The sequence below is a fragment of the Dendrobates tinctorius genome, unplaced genomic scaffold (genome assembly GCF_039654945.1).
Source record: "Dendrobates tinctorius isolate UK_male_01 unplaced genomic scaffold, ASM3965494v1 ptg000014l, whole genome shotgun sequence".
NCBI classification, from domain to species: domain Eukaryota; kingdom Metazoa; phylum Chordata; class Amphibia; order Anura; family Dendrobatidae; genus Dendrobates; species Dendrobates tinctorius.
In genome coordinates this window covers 16501684-16525399 of record NW_027361682.1, presented here as the reverse complement: position 1 = coordinate 16525399, position 23716 = coordinate 16501684, and the positions used below count along the sequence as shown (strand labels likewise).

Below are 23716 nucleotides of genomic sequence, written 5' to 3'. Positions count from 1 at the left end.
AAGCAGCTCACCTCATAACAGCACTGAGCCATCACACCTAACCATCTCCTGAAATACTCTGTGCTGCAGAGGAAGCAGTTCACCTCATAATGGCACTGAGCCATCACATCTAACCCTCTCCTGAAATACTCTGTGCTGCAGAGGAAGCAGTTCACCTCATAACGGCACTGAGCCATCACATCTAACCATCTCCTGAAATACTCTGTGCTGCAAAGGAAGCAGCTCACCTCATAACAGCACTGAGCCATCACACCTAACCATCTCCTGAAATACTCTGTGCTGCAGAGGAAGCAGCTCACCTCATAATGGCACTGAGCCATCACATCTAACCCTCTCCTGAAATACTCTGTGCTGCAGAGGAAGCAGCTCACCTCATAATGGCACTGAGCCATCACACCTAACCATCTCCTGAAATACTCTGTGCTGCAGAGGAAGCAGCTCACCTCATAACAGCACTGAGCCATCACACCTAACCATCTCCTGAAATACTCTGTGCTGCAGAGGAAGCAGTTCACCTCATAATGGCACTGAGCCATCACATCTAACCCTCTCCTGAAATACTCTGTGCTGCAGAGGAAGCAGCTCACCTCATAATGGCACTGAGCCATCACATCTAACCATCTCCTGAAATACTCTGTGCTGCTGGGGAAGCAGCTCACCTCATAACGGCACTGAGCCATCACATCTAACCATCTCCTAAAATACTCTGTGCTGCAGAGGAAGCAGCTCATCTCATAATGGCACTGAGCCATCACATCTAACCCTCTCCTGAAATACTCTGTGCTGCTGGGGAAGCAGCTCACCTCATAATGGCACTGAGCCATCACATCTAACCCTCTCCTGAAATACTCTGTGCTGCAGAGGAAGCAGCTCACCTCATAATGGCACTGAGCCATCACATCTAACCCTCTCCTGAAATACTCTGTGCTGCTGGGGAAGCAGCTCACCTCATAACGGCACTGAGCCATCACACCTAACCATCTCCTGAAATACTCTGTGCTGCAGAGGAAGCAGTTCACCTCATAATGGCACTGAGCCATCACATCTAACCCTCTCCTGAAATACTCTGTGCTGCAGAGGAAGCAGCTCACCTCATAATGGCACTGAGCCATCACATCTAACCATCTCCTGAAATACTCTGTGCTGCTGGGGAAGCAGCTCACCTCATAACGGCACTGAGCCATCACATCTAACCATCTCCTAAAATACTCTGTGCTGCAGAGGAAGCAGCTCATCTCATAATGGCACTGAGCCATCACATCTAACCCTCTCCTGAAATACTCTGTGCTGCTGGGGAAGCAGCTCACCTCATAATGGCACTGAGCCATCACATCTAACCCTCTCCTGAAATACTCTGTGCTGCAGAGGAAGCAGCTCACCTCATAATGGCACTGAGCCATCACATCTAACCCTCTCCTGAAATACTCTGTGCTGCTGGGGAAGCAGCTCACCTCATAACGGCACTGAGCCATCACACCTAACCATCTCCTGAAATACTCTGTGCTGCAGAGGAAGCAGCTCACCTCATAACGGCACTGAGCCATCACATCTAACCCTCTCCTGAAATACTCTGTGCTGCAGAGGAAGCAGCTCACCTCATAATGGCACTGAGCCATCACACCTAACCCTCTCCTGAAATACTCTGTGCTGCAGAGGAAGCAGCTCACCTCATAATGGCACTGAGCCATCACACCTAACCCTCTCCTGAAATACTCTGTGCTGCAGAGGAAGCAGCTCACCTCATAATGGCACTGAGCCATCACACCTAACCCTCTCCTGAAATACTCTGTGCTGCAGAGGAAGCAGCTCACCTCATAACGGCACTGAGCCATCACACCTAACCCTCTCCTGAAATACTCTGTGCTGCAGAGGAAGCAGCTCACCTCATAACGGCACTGAGCCATCACATCTAACCCTCTCCTGAAATACTCTGTGCTGCAGAGGAAGCAGCTCACCTCATAATGGCACTGAGCCATCACACCTAACCCTCTCCTGAAATACTCTGTGCTGCTGGGGAAGCAGCTCACCTCATAATGGCACTGAGCCATCATATTTAATCCAACCCTGATATACTCTGTGCTGTGTTCACCGCATAATGATTCTGAGCCATCCTGAAATACTCTGTGCTGCTAGGGTATCCTGCTCTCTACATGTTCCTGCATTCCTCCCTTCCCTTTATCCAGTTGCACACATGTACAGTTACTTACATCCACAAAATTAAAAAGCACTGCCTCTCCTTAAACCCTCTGCACAGCTGGTGGACCCTGCTCTCTTCTAGTCCCCATTCTCAGACACACGAGACCCCGTCCTCCTGACATCCCATAATTGCCCTTTGAGGAGTCACTGCGCTCCTGAGATACTCTGTGCTGCTGTGTCCCATCCACAGCGACTTGAATAAGGGAGATCTGGCACGTGACAAGCGCAATCCGACATTGGGAAAGGGGAGAAGTGCACTGATGCCACCCAGTGGTGGTCCCCATGGGCACTAGATGCGCTGCCCGTAGTGGTTATCCCAGGCTGGGTCTCCTCACCTTGTCGATGTGCGGATGCCAGTACTCGTCATGAGTGGTCTTGGCCTCGGAGCTGTTCATGCGGGAGAAGAAGGTGGGTTTGGTGAGATGTAAAGCGCTGGCATCGAGATGGAACGTCCTGGCGATTTCCTGCTGGATCCTGCGCCTCACGTTACTGCGAGGGGACAGTGACAAGAGGGGGGAATGAGGAACATGACCTGATGTAGACATGTGCTGCCGTATTGCACAGTGGGAGATAAAACTAGCCGTCCCATCCGGGTGTATACGGTAATCGCGTGCATCAATGCCACAGTACCACCAGGATACGGCGTATCTAACACACACCAATCCAGATGCCAGTGTGTCCCTGATCGATCGGCCTCATTACCACCGCCCGCGCTCGGCCTCATGTGGATGTCGGCACTAAATCTCTGCGCTAATCAGCCTAATTAAAGAGGAAGCGAGTCTGTAAATGCGTTAGTGGCGCTGAGTGATTGCACCGCCGCCTGCTTACCCCGTGGGACTACTCCGAGCACACTTAGTGTCGGTCAACACTAATAGCCTGCACTTAATAACATTAACTGAGGAGTCTAATCCTACAGGACCATCCAGCCGAGCTTCCTGATGCGAAGACCCCTTGGATATGACACAGGACTAGCACTGGAGACACTTGCGTGTATAAGAATCATACCTATTTAGTAACAGCAGTCCAAAAACAGAGCCACTCCTGACCGCAGGTGGTGTGTGTTACTGCAGCTCATCTCCATTCACTTCATAGCTGCAATACCTCACACAACCTGAGCATAAGTCTGGCGCTCTTCTGGAAAAAGCAGCTGTGTTTACGCCAGTTATGTACTACCACTATGAAGGAAATAAATAATTTACCGATACAGCTGGAAATCCTCCTCAGTCAGAACATCCTTCATCTGCTCTCCATAATACCTGCAAAAAGAAAAAGAGGGATTAGTGGGGTAAAAGAACTGAAAGTGTTGTGATACAAAGCGTCAAACCTTCTGCGTGGAAAGACAATGAAATGACAATGTTCTGTTTTCGACCACCACTAGGGGGAGCTGAAGATCTTACTGCATACTGGTCATACATACAGTCATGGCCAAAAGTTTAGAGAATGACACAAATATTAATTTTTACAAAGTCTACTGCTTCATTTTTTCTAATGGCAATTTGCATATACTCCAGAATGTTATAAAGAGTGATCAGCTTAACAGCAATTACTTGCAAAGTCAATATTTGCCTAGAAAATTAACTTTATCCCCCAAAACACATTTCAACATCATTGCAGCCCTGCCTTAAAAGGACAGCTAACATCGTTTCAGTGATTGCTCCATTAACACAGGTGTGGGTGTTGATGAGGACAGGGCTGGAGATCAATCTGTCATGATTAAGTAAGAATGACACCACTGGACACTTTAAAAGGAGGCTGGTGCTTGGCATCATTGTTTCTCTTCTGTTAACCATGGTTATCTCTAAAGAAACACGTGCAGTCATCATTGCACTGCACAAAAATGGCCTAACAGGGAAGAGTATCGCAGCTAGAAAGATTGCACCTCAGTCAACAATCTATCGCATCATCAAGAACTTCAAGGAGAGAGGTTCCCTTGTTGCCAAAAAGGCTCCAGGGCGCCCAAGAAAGACCAGCAAGCGCCAGAACCGTCTCTTAAAAGTGTTTCAGCTGCGGATCGGGCTACCAGCAGTGCAGAGTTTGCTCAGGAATGGCAGCAGGCAGGTGTGAGTGCATCTGCACGCACTGTGAGGCGGAGACTATTGGAGCAAGGCCTGGTCTCAAGGAGGGCAGCAAAGAAACCACTTCTCTCCAGGAAAAACATCATGGACAGACTGATATTCTGCAAGAGGTACAGGGAGTGGACTGCTGAGGACTGGGGTAAAGTCATTTTCTCTGATGAATCCCCTTTTCGATTGTTTGGGACATCTGGAAAACGGCTTATTCGGAGAAGACCAGGTGAGCGCTACCACCAGTCTTGTCTCATGCCAACTGTCAAGCATCCTGAAACCATTCATGTGTGGGGTGGCTTCTCAGCCAAGGGAATGGGCTCTCTCTCAGTCTTGCCTAAAAACACAGCCATGAATAAAGAATGGTACCAGAATGTCCTCCAAGAGCAACTTCTCCCAACCGTCCAAGAGCAGTTTGGCGATCAACAATGCCTTTTTCAACATGATGGAGCACCTTGCCATAAAGCAAAGGTGATAACTAAATGGCTCAGGGAACAAAACATTGAGATTTTGGGACCATGGCCTGGAAACTCCACAGATCTTAATCCCATTGAGAACTTGTGGTCAATCATCAAGAGACGAGTGGACAAACAAAAACCTTCAAATTTAGACAAAATAAAAGCATTGATTTTGCAAGAATGGACTGCTATCAGTCAGGATTTGATCCAGAAGTTGATTGAGAGCATGCCAGGGAGAATTGCTGAGGTCCTGAAGAAGAAGGGTCAACACTGCAAATATTGACTTGCTGTATTAACTCATTCTAACTGTCAATATAACCTTTTGTTAGTCATAATATGATTGCAATTATATTTCTGTATGTGATAAAAACATCTGACAAACACACATAAAAACCAGAGGGCAGCAGATCATGTGAAAATATAATATTTGTGTAATTCTCTAAACTTTTGGCCATGACTGTAGAGCTCTATAGGAAAACTGTCTGCAGGAAGATGGGGAGCTCCCCCTGCTGGTGGCAGCAGACTGGCAGAATTTTATCATGCAACTCATGTCTATGGAGGGGGTTTTGAACCGCGTATAAGAAAACTAACTCCTGATATTAAAAGTGTGACATTTACATCTTTTTCAATACTTGGTACTTGTTTTTGGTTGTTTTTTGTGCAACCCTTAAAAACTGGAAGAAGTCATGAAGTTATGGTAAGTTTAGAGAATTCTTAAAAATCACCATTTCCCTGTGTCGTCCTAAGATGTATGGCAGGAGAGTAAGGTGATGGCCAGACACGAGAAGTGGATATTACGAATTTTTAATGAGAAGATGACAGATTCTGCAGCTTGCCAGGCCATTTTCCAGGTGAACTGCACAATCTATCTTCTGTGTCTCGGCCATATTCAGTCATGCAGGGTATTACAGCGCATAATTGGTAATAAATCACCGCTGAGCGGTTGTAAATGTAGCATAAAGGGACTGCACTGAATTCCTCTGCAGTGTACACCGTATTGTGTCACGGGAAACAATCACCCCGATTTTGCTTTCTACATCTTTAGCTAGGTGCAGACTATTTCCTTCATCCCTTCTCACCAGAAGAGGACTCATTTTAGGTGGTAACTTCCATGGTCGCCCAGATGTCTCTGCGAGATGGTTGCAGTTCTATGGTTGTTACATATTTGTAACGCTTTTGCTCCAGTATCTATCTGATAAGTAAATCTTTACTGATCTTCTTGTAGCCTTCACCTTTCTTTTGTAAAGAAATTATTTTCTTTCTCGGGTCTAGTGACATTTCTCTTCCATGTGGTGCCATTACTGACAGCATGGAAAAGGAAGGGTTATATTTGTTAAGTAACACCCTTTTAAAGTCACCTCTCTGCTGGATGCCTGTGTAATGAATAATTAGACTTCACTATGAATTGAATTCTTGTTAATTAGTATTTTGCATGCTATTGCCTTTAACACTTCTTATCAGAAGACACTCCTGTTTAGGTGATAACTTCCATGGTAGGCCTGAAACTCTCTGTAAGGGTACCGTTACACCTAGCGATGCACCAGCGATCCCGACCAGCGATATGACGCGGTCAGGATCGCTGGTGCATCGCTAGGTGGTCGCTAGTGAGCTGCCACACAGGCAGATCTCACCAGCGACATCGCTGGGGTCGGGGATCGCTACTTACCTGTCAGACGCGGCGATCCTGCGTCCTCCCGCCCGGCTGCACGCCTCGCTCGTCGGCGCCACTGGAAGCGCCGCAGGAAGTGGCCGACGAGGAATGGTCCAGGAGCTTCTCACGCAATCAGCGATAACCAGCGGGTGAGCCGGTCGGAGGTAAGTATCACATGCAGAGATATCGCTAGCAATATCGCTGCAACGTCACAAAATCGGTGACTTTACAGCGATATTGCTAGCGATATCGCAGTGTGTAACGGGGGCTTAAGATGGTTGCAGTTCTTTTGTTGTTACATTTCTGTAACACTTTTGCTCCAGTATCTATCTGATAAGTAATTCTTTACTGATCTTCTTGCAGACTTCACCTTTCTTGTGTAAAGAAATAATTTTCTTTCTCAGGTTTTGTAAAATTTCTCTTCCATGTGGTGCCATTGCTGACATTGCTTTTATAGTCACCAGTCTGCTGAATGCCTGTGTAATGAATAATCAGACTTGACTGTGGTTGAATTTTTGTTAATTAGCATTTTGTTGTCTAAACTTTAGCTTTGTTCCTAAGACTTTGACTGGGGTGTAATCATTTTTGCAACATGGTCTTGAATAAATTTGTTTGGAATTTTTATTGGGGGGGGGGGGGGAATTGTACAAAAGAACAAACCTTGTTTGTAATCAATCGACCACATTTGTGGGAGTATTTTGTAGTATGGTGTCCCATAGAAAAATAGAAAATATTGATTCTGTAAGAAAACTAAAAGGTTTTCTGAGAAATCTTTTGGGATGTACTCATATATGCTGAACACTGTGTATGTATATTTACACATGTATGAGGATATTAAAAGTCTACACACCCAGGTGTGATTTTTCTTTTTTTTTAATTTGTATATAAAAAATGGATATATTGGAGAGGGTTCTTTACAGTTAGAGCAGTCAGTCTGTGGAAAATAATGCTTAATATCGATTGAGAATGTCTGGAAACTGGTGGAAAAAGGGTGAACTTGATGGACCTGCCTTTTTTCAGTATGTATAACTATGTAATGTTGTTGCATAAATATACACATCCCTGAAATAATACTGATTTGTTAGTACTTTTTTAAGTACCCTTTGAATTAATGTTAGCATTCAGGCACCGGATTCATCAAGGGTATTAATACTTATGCAACCCTATTATTTTTAGTTTTGTTGTTTATATTCTCCCTCTCAAAAGAATTTCAGTTTGTTTCTCAATAGATTTGTATAGAAAATGTGGGACAATCACATAGGGAAAAAAAAAAGATCTGAAATAGGGGGATAAAAAACCTGGCATTTTAACAGGGGTGTGTAGACTTTTTACATCCACTATCGATAGATACAAGTAAATTATGAAAGTTAGGTGGAATGATGCTAGGAACAAGAAAGCAAGCCAAGATTGTGAATGGAATGGTGTAGCGGTGTAACAATAGAGGGCGGTGGGAATGTGAAAGGAGTGGGAAAGAGAAGGAAGGCGAAAGAAATTCAGAAAATGCCGGCTGTGAGGACTCACCGATAGATATTTACAAAATTCTTCCCCATTGACAGCGCTCCCGAATGCAGGTCTAGAATAGATGCCTGGAAAACACAGAGGGATAAGATTGTACGTTACATACCGACCGCTAACTGCTGGAGTCTTTACCGCCACGTGCTGTCATAGCAGAGGCTTCTGGGAAATGATGCCACCTGAATGCCCACTGCGGCAGATGCTCAGGTCAGCAGCCGCACTTTCCGCACTTAACGTGTCGGATATGAGTAGTGGTGACGCGTCTCATTTCATAGGCAGAAAATTATATCTCGCGAATAAAAACTTGTTTAAATAAAAAATTTTAAAAAAATTTAAAACACAATCAAAAATTGACTACAGATTAAAAAGTAAAAAGTACAGAAAGCTCCATCCGATGATCTGAAAAAATAATACATTGCTAGATTGGATGGAATTGACCTTAGCCTGGTTGCACCACCATATACTCTGGTCTGTCTTAAAAATTGATGGATTATCAGAAGTTTGCTATAACTAAAAATAAATTTAATTTTACTAATATGTAAAAAAATCTACTATTTGGATTGCCTGTCATTGAAAGGGAGATATGCAGAGGAGACAGGGTAGGAGCAACAGTAGTATATAGAGGAAAGCAGAGGAGACAGGGTAGGAGCAACAGTAGTATATAGAGGAAAGCAGAGGAGACAGAAGGTAGGAGCAGCAGTAGTATATAGAGGAAGGCAGGGGAGACAGAGGATAGGAGCAACAGTAGTATATAGAGGAAAGCAGGGGAGACAGAAGGTAATAGCAACAGTAGAATATAGAGGAAAGCAGGGGAGACAGAAGGTAGGAGCAGCAGTAGTATATAGAGGAAAGCAGGGGAGACAGAAGGTAGGAGCAGCAGTAGTATATAGAGGAAGGCAGAGGAGACAGAAGGTAGGAGCAGCAGTAGTATAAAGAGGAAGGCAGGGAAGACAGAAGTATATAGAGGAAGGCAGGGGAGACAGAAGGTAGGAGCAGCAGTAGTATATAGAGGAAGGCAGGGGAGACAGAAGGTAGGAGCAACAGTAGTATATAGAGGAAAGCAGGGAAGACAGAAGGTAGGAGCAGCAGTAGTATATAGAGGAAGGCAGGGGAGACAGAAGGTAGGAGCAGCAGTAGTATATAGAGGAAGGCAGGGGAGACAGAAGGTAGGAGCAACAGTAGTATATAAAGGAAGGCAGGGAAGACAGAAGGTAGGAGCAACAGTAGTATATAGAGGAAAGCAGGGAAGACAGAAGGTAGGAGCAGCAGTAGTATATAGAGGAAGGCAGGGGAGACAGAAGGTAGGAGCAGCAGTAGTATATAGAGGAAGGCAGGGGAGACAGAAGGTAGGAGCAGCAGTAGTATATAGAGGAAGGCAGGGGAGACAGAAGGTAGGAGCAACAGTAGTATATAGAGGAAAGCAGGGAAGACAGAAGGTAGGAGCAGCAGCAGTATATAGAGGAAGGCAGGGGAGACAGAAGGTAGGAGCAACAGTAGTATATAGAGGAAAGCAGGGAAGACAGAAGGTAGGAGCAGCAGTAGTATATAGAGGAAGGCAGGGGAGACAGAAGGTAGGAGCAGCAGTAGTATATAGAGGAAGGCAGGGGAGACAGAAGGTAGGAGCAACAGTAGTATATAAAGTAAGGCAGGGAAGACAGAAGGTAGGAGCAACAGTAGTATATAGAGGAAAGCAGGGGAGACAGAAGGTAGGAGCAGCAGTAGTATATAGAGGAAGGCAGGGGAGACAGAAGGTAGGAGCAACAGTACTATATAGAGGAAGGCAGGGGAGACAGAAGGTAGGAGCAACAGTAGTACATAGAGGAAGGCAGGGGAGACAGAAGGTAAGAACAACAGTAGAATATAGAGGAAAGCAGGGGAGACAGAAGGTAGGAGCAGCAGTAGTATATAGAGGAAGGCAGGGGAGACAGAAGGTAGGAGCAACAGTAGTATATAGAGGAAGGCAGGGGAGACAGAACGTAGGAGCAACAGTAGTATATAGAGGAAGGCAGGGCAGACAGAAGGTAGGAGCAAGAGTAGTATATAGAGGAAGGCAGGGGAGACAGAAGGTAGGAGCAACAGTAGAATATAGAGGAAGGCAGGGGAGACAGAAGGTAGGAGCAACAGTAGTATATAAAGTAAGGCAGGGAAGACAGAAGGTAGGAGCAACAGTAGTATATAGAGGAAAGCAGGGGAGACAGAAGGTAGGAGCAGCAGTAGTATATAGAGGAAGGCAGGGGAGACAGAAGGTAGGAGCAACAGTACTATATAGAGGAAGGCAGGGGAGACAGAAGGTAGGAGCAACAGTAGTACATAGAGGAAGGCAGGGGAGACAGAAGGTAAGAACAACAGTAGAATATAGAGGAAAGCAGGGGAGACAGAAGGTAGGAGCAGCAGTAGTATATAGAGGAAGGCAGGGGAGACAGAAGGTAGGAGCAACAGTAGTATATAGAGGAAGGCAGGGGAGACAGAAGGTAGGAGCAACAGTAGTATATAGAGGAAGGCAGGGCAGACAGAAGGTAGGAGCAAGAGTAGTATATAGAGGAAGGCAGGGGAGACAGAAGGTAGGAGCAACAGTAGAATATAGAGGAAGGCAGGGGAGACAGAAGGTAGGAGCAGCAGTAGTATATAGAGGAAGGGAGAGGAGACAGAAGGTAGGAGGAGCAGTAGTATATAGAGGAAAGCAGGGGAGACAGAAGGTAGGAGCAGCAGTAGTATATAGAGGAAGGCAGGGGAGACAGAAGGTAGGAGCAACAGTAGTATATAGAGGAAGGCAGGGGAGACAGAAGGTAGGAGCAACAGTAGTATATAGAGGAAGGCAGGGGAGACAGAAGGTAGGAGCAACAGTAGTATATAGAGGAAGGCAGGGGAGACAGAAGGTAGGAGCAACAGTAGTATATAGAGGAAGGCAGGGGAGACAGAAGGTAGGAGCAACAGTAGTATATAGAGGAAGGCAGGGGAGACAGAAGGTAGGAGCAACAGTAGTATATAGAGGAAGGCAGGGGAGACAGAAGGTAGGAGCAACAGTAGAATATAGAGGAAGGCAGGGGAGACAGAAGGTAGGAGCAGCAGTAGTATATAGAGGAAGGCAGAGGAGACAGAAGGTAGGAGGAGCAGTAGTACATAGAGGAAGGCAGGGGAGACAGAAGGTAGGAGCAACAGTAGTATATAGAGGAAGGCAGGGGAGACAGAAGGTAGGAGCAGCAGTAGTATATAGAGGAAGGCAGGGGAGACAGAAGGTAGGAGCAACAGTAGTATATAAAGGAAGGCAGGGAAGACAGAAGGTAGGAGCAACAGTAGTATATAGAGGAAAGCAGGGAAGACAGAAGGTAGGAGCAGCAGTAGTATATAGAGGAAGGCAGGGGAGACAGAAGGTAGGAGCAGCAGTAGTATATAGAGGAAGGCAGGGGAGACAGAAGGTAGGAGCAGCAGTAGTATATAGAGGAAGGCAGGGGAGACAGAAGGTAGGAGCAACAGTAGTATATAGAGGAAAGCAGGGAAGACAGAAGGTAGGAGCAGCAGTAGTATATAGAGGAAGGCAGGGGAGACAGAAGGTAGGAGCAACAGTAGTATATAGAGGAAAGCAGGGAAGACAGAAGGTAGGAGCAGCAGTAGTATATAGAGGAAGGCAGGGGAGACAGAAGGTAGGAGCAGCAGTAGTATATAGAGGAAGGCCGGGGAGACAGAAGGTAGGAGCAACAGTAGTATATAAAGGAAGGCAGGGAAGACAGAAGGTAGGAGCAACAGTAGTATATAGAGGAAAGCAGGGGAGACAGAAGGTAGGAGCAGCAGTAGTATATAGAGGAAGGCAGGGGAGACAGAAGGTAGGAGCAACAGTACTATATAGAGGAAGGCAGGGGAGACAGAAGGTAGGAGCAACAGTAGTATATAGAGGAAGGCAGGGGAGACAGAAGGTAGGAGCAACAGTAGTATATAGAGGAAGGCAGGGGAGACAGAAGGTAGGAGCAACAGTAGAATATAGAGGAAGGCAGGGGAGACAGAAGGTAGGAGCAGCAGTAGTATATAGAGGAAGGCAGAGGAGACAGAAGGTAGGAGGAGCAGTAGTATATAGAGGAAGGCAGGGGAGACAGAAGGTAGGAGCAACAGTAGTATATAGAGGAAGGCAGGGGAGACAGAAGGTAGGAGCAGCAGTAGTATATAGAGGAAGGCAGGGGAGACAGAAGGTAGGAGCAACAGTAGTATATAAAGGAAGGCAGGGAAGACAGAAGGTAGGAGCAACAGTAGTATATAGAGGAAAGCAGGGAAGACAGAAGGTAGGAGCAGCAGTAGTATATAGAGGAAGGCAGGGGAGACAGAAGGTAGGAGCAGCAGTAGTATATAGAGGAAGGCAGGGGAGACAGAAGGTAGGAGCAGCAGTAGTATATAGAGGAAGGCAGGGGAGACAGAAGGTAGGAGCAACAGTAGTATATAGAGGAAAGCAGGGAAGACAGAAGGTAGGAGCAGCAGTAGTATATAGAGGAAGGCAGGGGAGACAGAAGGTAGGAGCAACAGTAGTATATAGAGGAAAGCAGGGAAGACAGAAGGTAGGAGCAGCAGTAGTATATAGAGGAAGGCAGGGGAGACAGAAGGTAGGAGCAGCAGTAGTATATAGAGGAAGGCCGGGGAGACAGAAGGTAGGAGCAACAGTAGTATATAAAGGAAGGCAGGGAAGACAGAAGGTAGGAGCAACAGTAGTATATAGAGGAAAGCAGGGGAGACAGAAGGTAGGAGCAGCAGTAGTATATAGAGGAAGGCAGGGGAGACAGAAGGTAGGAGCAACAGTACTATATAGAGGAAGGCAGGGGAGACAGAAGGTAGGAGCAACAGTAGTATATAGAGGAAGGCAGGGGAGACAGAAGGTAAGAACAACAGTAGAATATAGAGGAAAGCAGGGGAGACAGAAGGTAGGAGCAGCAGTAGTATATAGAGGAAGGCAGGGGAGACAGAAGGTAGGAGCAACAGTAGTATATAGAGGAAGGCAGGGGAGACAGAAGGTAGGAGCAACAGTAGTATATAGAGGAAGGCAGGGGAGACAGAAGGTAGGAGCAAGAGTAGTATATAGAGGAAGGCAGGGGAGACAGAAGGTAGGAGCAACAGTAGAATATAGAGGAAGGCAGGGGAGACAGAAGGTAGGAGCAGCAGTAGTATATAGAGGAAGGCAGAGGAGACAGAAGGTAGGAGGAGCAGTAGTATATAGAGGAAGGCAGGGGAGACAGAAGGTAGGAGCAGCAGTAGTATATAGAGGAAGGCAGGGGAGACAGAAGGTAGGAGCAACAGTAGTATATAGAGGAAGGCAGGGGAGACAGAAGGTAGGAGCAACAGTAGTATATAGAGGAAGGCAGGGGAGACAGAAGGTAGGAGCAACAGTAGTATATAGAGGAAGGCAGGGGAGACAGAAGGTAGGAGCAACAGTAGTATATAGAGGAAGGCAGGGGAGACAGAAGGTAGGAGCAACAGTAGTATATAGAGGAAGGCAGGGGAGACAGAAGGTAGGAGCAACAGTAGTATATAGAGGAAGGCAGGGGAGACAGAAGGTAGGAGCAATAATAGAATATAGAGGAAGGCAGGGGAGACAGAAGGTAGGAGCAGCAGTAGTATATAGAGGAAGGCAGAGGAGACAGAAGGTAGGAGGAGCAGTAGTATATAGAGGAAGGCAGGGGAGACAGAAGGTAGGAGCAACAGTAGTATATAGAGGAAGGCAGGGGAGACAGAAGGTAGGAGCAACAGTAGTATATAGAGGAAGGCAGGGGAGACAGAAGGTAGGAGCAACAGTAGTATATAGAGGAAGGCAGGGGAGACAGAAAGTAGGAGCAACAGTAGTATATAGAGGAAGGCAGGGGAGACAGAAGGTAGGAGCAACAGTAGTATATAGAGGAAGGCAGGGGAGACAGAAGGTAGGAGCAACAGTAGTATATAGAGGAAGGCAGGGGAGACAGTAGTATATAGAGGAAGGCAGGGGAGACAGAAGGTAGGAGCAACAGTAGTATATAGAGGAAGGCAGGGGAGACAGAAGGTAGGAGCAACAGTAGTATATAGAGGAAGGCAGGGGAGACAGAAGGTAGGAGCAACAGTAGTATATAGAGGAAGGCAGGGGAGACAGTAGTATATAGAGGAAGGCAGGGGAGACAGAAGGTAGGAGCAACAGTAGTATATCGAGGAAGGCAGGGGAGACAGAAAGTAGGAGCAACAGTAGTATATAGAGGAAGGCAGGGGAGACAGAAGGTAGGAGGAGCAGTAGTATATAGAGGAAGGCAGGGGAGACAGAAGGTAGGAGCAACAGTAGTATATAGAGGAAGGCAGGGGAGACAGAAGGTAGGAGCAGCAGTAGTATATAGAGGAAGGCAGGGGAGACAGAAGGTAGGAGCAGCAGTAGTATATAGAGGAAGGCAGGGGAGACAGAAGGTAGGAGCAACAGTTGTATATAGAGGAAGGCAGGGGAGACAGAAGGTAGGAGCAACAGTAGTATATAGAGGAAGGCAGGGGAGACAGAAGGTAGGAGCAACAGTAGTATATAGAGGAAGGCAGGGGAGACAGAAGGTAGGAGCAACAGTAGTATATAGAGGAAGGCAGGGGAGACAGAAGGTAGGACCAACAGAAGAATATAGAGGAAGGCAGGGGAGACAGAAGGTAGGAGCAGCAGTAGTATATAGAGGAAGGCAGAGGAGACAGAAGGTAGGAGGAGCAGTAGTATATAGAGGAAGGCAGGGGAGACAGAAGGTAGGAGCAACAGAAGTATATAGAGGAAGGCAGGGGAGACAGAAGGTAGGAGCAACAGTAGTATATAGAGGAAGGAAGGGGAGATAGAAGGTAGGAGCAACAGTAGTATATAGAGGAAGGCAGGGGAGACAGAAGGTAGGAGCAACAGTAGTATATAGAGGAAGGCAGGGGAGACAGAAGGTAGGAGCAACAGTAGTATATAGAGGAAAGCAGGGGAGACAGAAGGTAGGAGCAACAGTAGTATATAGAGGAAGGCAGGGGAGACAGTAGTATATAGAGGAAGGCAGGGGAGACAGAAGGTAGGAGCAACAGTAGTATATAGAGGAAGGCAGGGGAGACAGAAGGTAGGAGCAACAGTAGTATATAGAGGAAGGCAGGGGATACAGAAGGTAGGAGCAACAGTAGTATATAGAGGAAGGCAGGGGAGACAGTAGTATATAGAGGAAGGCAGGGGAGACAGAAGGTAGGAGCAACAGTAGTATATCGAGGAAGGCAGGGGAGACAGAAAGTAGGAGCAACAGTAGTATATAGAGGAAGGCAGGGGAGACAGAAGGTAGGAGGAGCAGTAGTATATAGAGGAAGGCAGGGGAGACAGAAGGTAGGAGGAGCAGTAGTACAGTGGGGCAAAAAAGTATTTAGTCAGTCAGCAATAGTGCAAGTTCCACCACTTAAAAAGATGAGAGGCGTCTGTAATTTACATCATAGGTAGACCTCAACTATGGGAGACAAACTGAGAAAAAAAAATCCAGAAAATCACATTGTCTGTTTTTTTTTCATTTTATTTGCATATTATGGTGGAAAATAAGTATTTGGTCAGAAACAAAATTTCATCTCAATACTTTGTGATATATCCTTTGTTGGCAATGACAGAGGTCAAACGTTTTCTGTAAGTCTTCACAAGGTTGCCACACACTGTTGTTGGTATGTTGGCCCATTCCTCCATGCAGATCTCCTCTAGAGCAGTGATGTTTTTGGCTTTTCGCTTGGCAACACGGACTTTCAACTCCCTCCAAAGGTTTTCTATAGGGTTGAGATCTGGAGACTGGCTAGGCCACTCCAGGACCTTGTAATGCTTCTTACGAAGCCACTCCTTCGTTGCCCTGGCGGTGTGCTTTGGATCATTGTCATGTTGAAAGACCCAGCCACGTTTCATCATCAATGCCCTTGCTGATGGAAGGAGGTTTGCACTCAAAATCTCACGATACATGGCCCCATTCATTCTTTCATGTACCCGGATCAGTCGTCCTGGCCCCTTTGCAGAGAAACAGCCCCAAAGCATGATGTTTCCACCACCATGCTTTACAGTAGGTATGGTGTTTGATGGATGCAACTCAGTATTCTTTTTCCTCCAAACACGACAAGTTGTGTTTCTACCAAACAGTTCCAGTTTGGTTTCATCAGACCATAGGACATTCTCCCAAAACTCCTCTGGATCATCCAAATGCTCTCTAGCAAGCATCAGACGGGCCCGGACATGTACAGGCTTAAGCAGTGGGACACGTCTGGCACTGCAGGATCTGAGTCCATGGTGGCGTAGTGTGTTACTTATGGTAGGCCTTGTTACATTGGTCCCAGCTCTCTGCAGTTCATTCACTAGGTCCCCCCGCGTGGTTCTGGGATTTTTGCTCACCGTTCTTGTGATCATTCTGACCCCACGGGGTGGGATTTTGCGTTGAGCACCAGATCGAGGGAGATTATCAGTGGTCTTGTATGTCTTCCATTTTCTAATTATTGCTCCCACAGTTGATTTCTTCACTCCAAGCTGGTTGGCTATTGCAGATTCAGTCTTCCCAGCCTGGTGCAGGGCTACAATTTTGTTTCTGGTGTCCTTTGACAGCTCTTTGGTCTTCACCATAGTGGAGTTTGGAGTCAGACTGTTTGAGGGTGTGCACAGGTGTCTTTTTATACTGATAACAAGTTTAAACAGGTGCCATTACTACAGGTAATGAGTGAAGGAAAGAGGAGACTCTTAAAGAAGAAGTTACAGGTCTGTGAGAGCCAGAAATCTTGATTGCTTGTTTCTGACCAAATACTTATTTTCCACCATAATATGCAAATAAAATGAAAAAAAAAACAGACAATGTGATTTTCTGGATTTTTTTTTCTCAGTTTGTCTCCCATAGTTGAGGTCTACCTATGATGTAAATTACAGACGCCTCTCATCTTTTTAAGTGGTGGAACTTGCACTATTGCTGACTGACTAAATACTTTTTTGCCCCACTGTATATAGAGGAAGGCAGGGGAGACAGAAGGTAGGAGGAGCAGTAGTATATAGAGGAAGGCAGGGGAGACAGAAGGTAGGAGCAGCAGTAGTATATAGAGGAAGGCAGGGGAGACAGAAGGTAGGAGGATCAGTAGTATATAGAGGAAGGCAGGGGAGACAGAAGGTAGGAGCAGCAGTAGTATATAGAGGAAAGCAGGGGAGACAGAAGGTAGGAGCAGCAGTAGAATATAGAGGAAGGCAGGGGAGACAGAAGGTAAGAACAACAGTAGAATATAGAGGAAAGCAGGGGAGACAGAAGGTAGGAGCAGCAGTAGTATATAGAGGAAGGCAGGGGAGACAGAAGGTAGGAGCAACAGTAGTATATAGAGGAAGGCAGGGGAGACAGAAGGTAGGAGCAACAGTAGTATATAGAGGAAGGCAGGGGAGACAGAAGGTAGGAGCAACAGTAGTATATAGAGGAAGGCAGGGGAGACAGAAGGTAGGAGCAACAGTAGTATATAGAGGAAGGCAGGGGAGACAGAAGGTAGGAGCAACAGTAGTATATAGAGGAAGGCAGGGGAGACAGAAAGTAGGAGCAACAGTAGTATATAGAGGAAGGCAGGGGAGACAGAAGGTAGGAGCAGCAGTAGTATATAGAGGAAGGCAGGGGAGACAGAAGGTAGGAGGAGCAGTAGTATATAGAGGAAGGCAGGGGAGACAGAAGGTAGGCGCAGCAGTAGTATATAGAGGAAGGCAGAGGAGACAGAAGGTAGGAGCAACAGTAGTATATAGAGGAAAGCAGGGGAGACAGAAGGTAGGAGCAGCAGTAGTATATAGAGGAAGGCAGAGGAGACAGAAGGTAGGAGCAACAGTAGTATATAGAGGAAAGCAGGGGAGACAGAAGGTAGGAGCAGCAGTAGTATATAGAGGAAGGCAGGTGAGACAGAAGGTAGGAGCAGCAGTAGTAGTATATAGAGGAAGGCAGGGGAGACAGGAGGTAGGAGCAGCAGAAGTATATAGAGGAAAGCAGGGGAGACAGAAGGTAGGAGCAGCAGTAGTATATAGAGCAAGGCAGGGGAGACAGAAGGTAGGAGCAGCAGTAGTATATAGAGGAAAGCAGGGGAGACAGAAGGTAGGAGCAGCAGTAGTATATAGAGGAAGGCAGAGGAGACAGAAGGTAGGAGCAACAGTAGTATATAGAGGAAAGCAGGGGAGACAGAAGGTAGGAGCAGCAGTAGTATATAGAGGAAGGCAGGGGAGACAGAAGGTAGGAGCAGTAGTAGTATATAGAGGAAGGCAGAGGAGACAGAAGGTAGGAGCAACAGTAGTATATAGAGGAAAGCAGGGGAGACAGAAGGAAGAAGCAACAGTAGTATATAGAGGAAAGCAGGGGAGACAGAAGGTAGGAGCAGCAGTAGTATATAGAGGAAGGCAGGGGAGACAGAAGGTAGGAGCAGTAGTAGTATATAGAGGAAGGCAGAGGAGACAGAAGGTAGGAGCAACAGTAGTATATAGAGGAAAGCAGGGGAGACAGAAGGTAGGAGCAACAGTAGTATATAGAGGAAGGCATGGGAGACAGAAGGTAGGAGCAGCAGTAGTATATAGAGGAAGGCAGAGGAGACAGAAGGTAGGAGCAACAGTAGTATATAGAGGAAAGCAGGGGAGACAGAAGGTAGGAGCAACAGTAGTATATAGAGGAAGGCATGGGAGACAGAAGGTAGGAGCAGCAGTAGTATATAGAGGAAGGCAGAGGAGACAGAAGGTAGGAGCAACAGTAGTATATAGAGGAAGGCAGGGGAGACAGAAGGTAGGAGCAGCAGTAGTATATAGAGGAAGGCAGGGGAGACAGAAGGTAGGAGCAGCAGTAGTATATAGAGGAAGGCAGAGGAGACAGAAGGTAGGAGCAACAGTACTATATAGAGGAAAGCAGGGGAGACAGAAAGAAGGAGCAACAGTAGTATATAGAGGAAAGCAGGGGAGACAGAAGGTAGGAGCAGCAGTAGTATATAGAGGAAGGCAGGGGAGACAGAAGGTAGGAGCAGCAGTAGTATATAGAGGAAAGCAGGGGAGACAGAAAGAAGGAGCAACAGTAGTATATAGAGGAAAGCAGGGGAGACAGAAGGTAGGAGCAGCAGTAGTATATAGAGGAAGGCAGGGGAGACAGAAGGTAGGAGCAGCAGTAGTATATAGAGGAAGGCAGAGGAGACAGAAGGTAGGAGCAACAGTAGTATATAGAGGAAAGCAGGGGAGACAGAAGGTAGGAGCAACAGTAGTATATAGCGGAAGGCATGGAGACAGAAGGTAGGAGCAGCAGTAGTATACAGAGGAAGGCAGGGGAGACAGAAGGTAGGAGCAGCAGTAGTATATAGAGGAAGGCAGAGGAGACAGAAGGTAGGAGCAGCAGTAGTATATAGAGGAAGGCAGGGGAGACAGAAGGTAGGAGCAGCAGTAGTATATAGAGGAAGGCAGGGGAGACAGAAGGTAGGAGCAGCAGTAGTATATAGAGGAAGGCAGAGGAGACAGAAGGTAGGAACAACAGTAGAATATAGAGGGAAGCAGGGGAGACAGAAGGTAGGAGCAGCAGTAGTATATAGAGGAAGGCAGAGGAGACAGAAGGTAGGAACAACAGTAGAATATAGAGGGAAGCAGGGGAGACAGAAGGTAGGAGCAGCAGTAGTATATAGAGGAAGGCAGGGGAGACAGAAGGTAGGAGCAGCAGTAGTGTATAGAGGAAGGCAGAGGAGACAGAAGGTAGGAGCAGCAGTAGTGTATAGAGGAAGGCAGGGGAGACAGAAGGTAGGAGCAGCAGTAGTATATAGAGGAAAGCAGGGGAGACAGAAGGTAGGAGCAACAGTACTATATAGAGGAAGGCAGGGGAGACAGAAGGTAGGAACAGCAGTAGTATATAGAGGAAGGCAGGGGAGACAGAAGGTAGGAGCAGCAGTAGAATATACAGGAAGGCAGGGGAGACAGAAGGTAGGAGCAACAGTAGTATATATAGAGGAAAGCAGGGGAGACAGAAGGTAGGAGCAACAGTAGTATATAGAGGAAGGCAGGGGAGACAGAAGGTAGGAGCAGCAGTAGTATATAGAGGAAAGCAGGGGAGACAGAAGGTAGGAGCAACAGTAGTATATAGAGGAAAGCAGGGGAGACAGAATGTAGGAGCAACAGTAGTATATAGAGGAAGGCAGGGGAGACAGAAGGTAGGAGCAGCAGTAGTATATAGAAGAAGGCAGGGGAGACAGAAGGTAGGAGCAGCAGTAGTATATAGCGGAAGGCAGGGGAGACAGAAGGTAGGAGCAGCAGTAGTATATAGAGGAAAGCAGGGGAGATCGAAGGTAGGAGCAGCAGTAGTATATAGAGGAAAGCAGGGGAGACAGAAGGTAGGAGCAGCAGTAGTATATAGAGGAAGGCAGAGGAGACAGAAGGTAGGAGCAGCAGTAGTATATAGAGGAAAGCAGGGGAGACAGAAGGTAGGAGCAGCAGTAGTATAAAGAGGAAGGCAGGGAAGACAGAAGGTAGGAGCAGCAGTAGTATATAGAGGAAGGCAGAGGAGACAGAAGGTAGGAGCAGCAGTAATATATAGAGGAAGGCAGAGGAGACAGAAGGTAGGAGTAGCAGTAGTGTATAGAGGAAAGCAGGAGAGACAGAAGGTAGGAGCAGCAGTAGTATATAGAGGAAGGCAGAGGAGACAGAAGGTAGGAGTAGCAGTAGTGTATAGAGGAAAGCAGGGGAGACAGAAGGTAGGAGCAGCAGTAGTATATAGAGGAAGGCAGAGGAGACAGAAGGTAGGAGCAGCAGTAGTATATAGAGGAAGGCAGGGGAGACAGAAGGTAGGAGCAGCAGTAGTATAAACAGGAAGGCAGGGAAGACAGAAGTATATAGAGGAAGGCAGGGGAGACAAAAAGGTTGGAGCAGCAGTAGTATATAGAGGAAAGCAGGGAAGACAGAAGGTAGGAGCAGCAGTAGTATATAGAGGAAGGCAGAGGAGACAGAAGGTAGGAGCAGCAGTAGTATATAGAGGAAGGCAGTGGAGACAGAAGGTAGAAGCAACAGTAGAATATAGAGGAAGGCAGGGGAGACAGAAGGTAGGAGCAGCAGTAGTATATAGAGGAAGGCAGAGGAGACAGAAGGTAGGAGGAGCAGTAGTATATAGAGGAAGGCAGGGGAGACAGAAGGTAGGAGCAACAGTAGTATATAGAGGAAGGCAGGGGAGACAGAAGGTAGGAGCAACAGTAGTATATAGAGGAAGGCAGGGGAGACAGAAGGTAGGAGCAACAGTAGTATATAGAGGAAGGCAGGGGAGACAGAAGGTAGGAGCAACAGTAGTATATAGAGGAAGGCAGGGGAGACAGAAGGTAGGAGCAACAGTAGTATATAGAGGAAGGCAGGGGAGACAGAAGGTAGGAGCAACAGTAGTATATAGAGGAAGGCAGGGGAGACAGTAGTATATAGAGGAAGGCAGGGGAGACAGAAGGTAGGAGCAACAGTAGTATATAGAGGAAGGCAGGGGAGACAGAAGGTAGGAGCAACAGTAGTATATAGAGGAAGGCAGGGGAGACAGAAGGTAGGAGCAACAGTAGTATATAGAGGAAGGCAGGGGAGACAGTAGTATATAGAGGAAGGCAGGGGAGACAGAAGGTAGGAGCAACAGTAGTATATCGAGGAAGGCAGGGGAGACAGAAAGTAGGAGCAACAGTAGTATATAGAGGAAGGCAGGGGAGACAGAAGGTAGGAGGAGCAGTAGTATATAGAGGAAGGCAGGGGAGACAGAAGGTAGGAGGAGCAGTAGTATATAGAGGAAGGCAGGGGAGACAGAAGGTAGGAGGAGCAGTAGTATATAGAGGAAGGCAGGGGAGACAGAAGGTAGGAGCAGCAGTAGTATATAGAGGAAGGCAGGGGAGACAGAAGGTAGGAGGATCAGTAGTATATAGAGGAAGGCAGGGGAGACAGAAGGTAGGAGCAGCAGTAGTATATAGAGGAAAGCAGGGGAGACAGAAGGTAGGAGCAGCAGTAGAATATAGAGGAAGGCAGGGGAGACAGAAGGTAAGAACAACAGTAGAATATAGAGGAAAGCAGGGGAGACAGAAGGTAGGAGCAGCAGTAGTATATAGAGGAAGGCAGGGGAGACAGAAGGTAGGAGCAACAGTAGTATATAGAGGAAGGCAGGGGAGACAGAAGGTAGGAGCAACAGTAGTATATAGAGGAAGGCAGGGGAGACAGAAGGTAGGAGCAACAGTAGTATATAGAGGAAGGCAGGGGAGACAGAAGGTAGGAGCAACAGTAGTATATAGAGGAAGGCAGGGGAGACAGAAGGTAGGAGCAACAGTAGTATATAGAGGAAGGCAGGGGAGACAGAAAGTAGGAGCAACAGTAGTATATAGAGGAAGGCAGGGGAGACAGAAGGTAGGAGCAGCAGTAGTATATAGAGGAAGGCAGGGGAGACAGAAGGTAGGAGGAGCAGTAGTATATAGAGGAAGGCAGGGGAGACAGAAGGTAGGCGCAGCAGTAGTATATAGAGGAAGGCAGAGGAGACAGAAGGTAGGAGCAACAGTAGTATATAGAGGAAAGCAGGGGAGACAGAAGGTAGGAGCAGCAGTAGTATATAGAGGAAGGCAGAGGAGACAGAAGGTAGGAGCAACAGTAGTATATAGAGGAAGGCAGGGGAGACAGAAGGTAGGAGCAGCAGTAGTATATAGAGGAAAGCAGGGGAGACAGAAGGTAGGAGCAGCAGAAGTATATAGAGGAAAGCAGGGGAGACAGAAGGTAGGAGCAGCAGTAGTATATAGAGCAAGGCAGGGGAGACAGAAGGTAGGAGCAGCAGTAGTATATAGAGGAAAGCAGGGGAGACAGAAGGTAGGAGCAGCAGTAGTATATAGAGGAAGGCAGAGGAGACAGAAGGTAGGACCAACAGTAGTGTATAGAGGAAAGCAGGGGAGACAGAAGGTAGGAGCAGCAGTAGTATATAGAGGAAGGCAGGGGAGACAGAAGGTAGGAGCAGCAGTAGTATATAGAGGAAGGCAGGGGAGACAGAAGGTAGGAGCAACAGTAGTATATAGAGGAAAGGAGGGGAGACAGAAGGTAGGAACAGCAGTAGTATATAGAGGAAGGCAGGGGAGACAGAAGGTAGGAGCAGCAGTAGTATATAGAGGAAGGCAGGGGAGACAGAAGGTAGGAGCAACAGTATATGGAGGAAAGCAGGGGAGACAGAAGGAAGAAGCAACAGTAGTATATAGAGGAAAGCAGGGGAGACAGAAGGTAGGAGCAGCAGTAGTATATAGAGGAAGGCAGGGTAGACAGAAGGTAGGAGCAGCAGTAGTATATAGAGGAAGGCAGAGGAGACAGAAGGTAGGAGCAACAGTAGTATATAGAGGAAAGCAGGGGAGACAGAAGGTAGGAGCAACAGTAGTATATAGAGGAAGGCATGGGAGACAGAAGGTAGGAGCAGCAGTAGTATATAGAGGAAGGCAGAGGAGACAGAAGGTAGGAGCAACAGTAGTATATAGAGGAAAGCAGGGGAGACAGAAGGTAGGAGCAACAGTAGTATATAGAGGAAGGCATGGGAGACAGAAGGTAGGAGCAGTAGTATATAGAGGAAGGCAGAGGAGACAGAAGGTAGGAGCAACAGTAGTATATAGAGGAAAGCAGGGGAGACAGAAGGTAGGAGCAACAGTAGTATATAGAGGAAGGCAGGGGAGACAGAAGGTAGGAGCAGCAGTAGTATATAGAGGAAGGCAGGGGAGACAGAAGGTAGGAGCAGCAGTATTATATAGAGGAAGGCAGAGGAGACAGAAGGTAGGAGCAACAGTACTATATAGAGGAAAGCAGGGGAGACAGAAGGTAGGAGCAACAATAGTATATAGAGGAAGGCATGGGAGACAGAAGGTAGGAGCAGCAGTAGTATATAGAGGAAGGC

General features: G+C 47.0%; 1 protein-coding gene across 2 annotated transcripts in view; it reads right to left on the bottom strand.

The window, feature by feature from the left end:
* OGFOD3 (2-oxoglutarate and iron dependent oxygenase domain containing 3) overlaps positions 1–23716 on the bottom strand; it is a 149928-nt gene that overhangs the window by 86335 nt on the left and 39877 nt on the right. For both annotated transcript variants that reach the window (XM_073559703.1, XM_073559702.1), the window contains exons 5-7: positions 7890–7954; positions 3396–3452; positions 2532–2685 (exon numbers count right to left, since the gene is read on the bottom strand). In XM_073559703.1, coding sequence (XP_073415804.1) covers positions 2532–2685; positions 3396–3452; positions 7890–7954 — 276 coding nt within the window. The remainder of the gene's footprint in view (positions 1–2531; positions 2686–3395; positions 3453–7889; positions 7955–23716) is intronic.